Here is a 1,901-nt window from a genome sequence, read left to right as displayed (position 1 = left end):
GGCGGGGCGGGGCGCGGGCCGGCGTCGGGGGGAGCGAGGGGTGAGCTGCGGCGGGCAGCGACGGAGATCGGGTGCGGGATTGCAATCGCGCACGACCTCAACCCTCAGCGCTGGACAGAAAGGTGAATAGAGTGCTCGTTCCGCAGCCAGACTTGTTGTTGTGGCTACGTACGCAATCAAATCTTGCGCATGCCAGGTCAGAACGTCTAAAATCCAGATCCAGTCAGAAAAACGTCCCGGGGTGCAGTGGGGCAGGCAGGCGTCCGCTCACCCCCTCCTTGTCAAGGGCTGCGCGGGCGCTCTCCAGGCGCGCCGTCTCCTCCTCCTCCGTCTTCTTGGCCAGCTCGCCATCAGGCAGCATGACCACGGTCACGCGGTGGGGGTTGCCCAGCAGGTACTTGCTGCGGGGTGGGGTGAGTGGTTGAGGACAAGGGACAATGTGAATATGTAGTTGATGGCATAACAATGGAAAATAATCCCAAACGAAAAATGGGAGGAGATGTAGCGAGCGCTCAGTCCGTTGAGGTGCACCGAGCGGCAAGCAGTGGAACGCCCCTTTGAAAACCCAGTGGACAGGGCAGCACGGGACGTGCTCGCGCCTTCACGGAGGGCTGGACGGGCATCGCGCTCGCAGTCAAAACCTGGTCAAACCGCGGTCAACCCCATGGGGTGCGGGACCCACTTGATGAGGGGCCCGAACACGTCCTCGCCCTGGGCCAGCTTGGACTTGAAGCTATTGAGGGCGTCCTCCCACTGAGGGGTGCGGCGCAGATGGTAGTGATGATGATGATCATGAGTCGTGGCAGTCCACGGTGATTGCACGGGCACGAGGTGGGGCCAGAAAACGGCTGCTTGTGTGCTTGCAGCAAGGGCTGCCCAGATTGCACTCATACGCCACCTCTTGCCCCTCCCCTCTCTCTCTAACAAACACGCACGCATGCACACAAACACGCATGCGCGCACACACACACAACACACACACACACACACACACAAGCACGCATGTCAGCCGCAGCCCCCACCTGGATGGGCACGTAGGGGTCCCTGTCGTAGATCCAGGCCCCCACGGCCCTCAGCATCAGGCTGAGGCCGCGAGGGAACGACCCCGTGTTGTTCTCACGCAGGCTGAACTCGATGGTGTTGATGGCCGCCTCTGATAATCGTCAGGGGGTTGAGGGTTGGGATTTTGGGTGTGGGAGATGATTTCAGAGAGTGTTTTCCCAGGTTGCGGTCGATGACACAGGGTGAGCGCACAAGGTGGTGAGTTGAGACGGGGGGCCGATAGGGGGAGGGGGCGTGTGTGGGGTGTCGCTCGGCCAGTGGGGCGGGCTTGGGCGGATGGCCCCAACGTACATGGAGCGGGCGTGGGGCCGGGACGGCCGTCTCGCCCTGCACAAGGGCTGGGGAGGCCCCGCGCAAGGCCTTGAAAGGGGGGGGCGGCGGCGCAGCGTCGCGCAGAGCGGGGCGGGGGCGCGCACCGATGGCCGAGGCGGTGAAGCCCGTGGCGGCGAGCTCCTTGAGCTTGTCCTGCACCAGCGCCTCCACCTTGTCCGCGTTAGCAGCGTCAACACCCTGGGGGCGTTGTTGGGTTGACAGACATTGACCGCGAATGTCAATAATGATTTCCGTCGCTTTGACAGAGGCGGGGGAGGGGGTTTTCTGTAGGCCAGAGGCCGGTCAAAGCCATGCGCGGCGGCGGTGCGGGGCGCATTGGTGCGCCCTGCTGGGGGCAGCGCATGTGCGCCCGGGCGGGCGGCCGCGGGCTGTCTGGGATTTTGCTGCGCTGCGCGCACCTTGAGGCCGACGCTGAAGATGGGCTGCTTGAGCTCATCGTCGATGCCGCCGCCGATGAGGGCCGCGCCGAGGCCGCTGTCGTTGAGGGCCTGGGGTTTTTTTTTGGG

The 1,901-nt window shown here is 64.1% G+C and overlaps 1 protein-coding gene across 1 annotated transcript in view; it reads right to left on the bottom strand.

Annotated features, from left to right (window-relative positions):
* Positions 1 to 197: 197 nt before the first annotated feature.
* Positions 198 to 1,901, bottom strand: part of MNEG_14887 (hypothetical protein) — a gene marked incomplete at both ends in the record, with an annotated part of 4,027 nt that continues 2,323 nt past the window's right edge. The window contains 6 exons of the mRNA XM_014036642.1: positions 198 to 206; positions 272 to 401; positions 683 to 753; positions 1,023 to 1,153; positions 1,479 to 1,572; positions 1,794 to 1,883. Coding sequence (XP_013892096.1) covers positions 198 to 206; positions 272 to 401; positions 683 to 753; positions 1,023 to 1,153; positions 1,479 to 1,572; positions 1,794 to 1,883 — 525 coding nt within the window. The remainder of the gene's footprint in view (positions 207 to 271; positions 402 to 682; positions 754 to 1,022; positions 1,154 to 1,478; positions 1,573 to 1,793; positions 1,884 to 1,901) is intronic.

The sequence above is a fragment of the Monoraphidium neglectum genome, assembly GCF_000611645.1.
Source record: "Monoraphidium neglectum strain SAG 48.87 unplaced genomic scaffold scaffold04852, whole genome shotgun sequence".
NCBI lineage: Eukaryota > Viridiplantae > Chlorophyta > Chlorophyceae > Sphaeropleales > Selenastraceae > Monoraphidium > Monoraphidium neglectum.
This window is presented reverse-complemented; position numbering and strand designations above follow the sequence as displayed.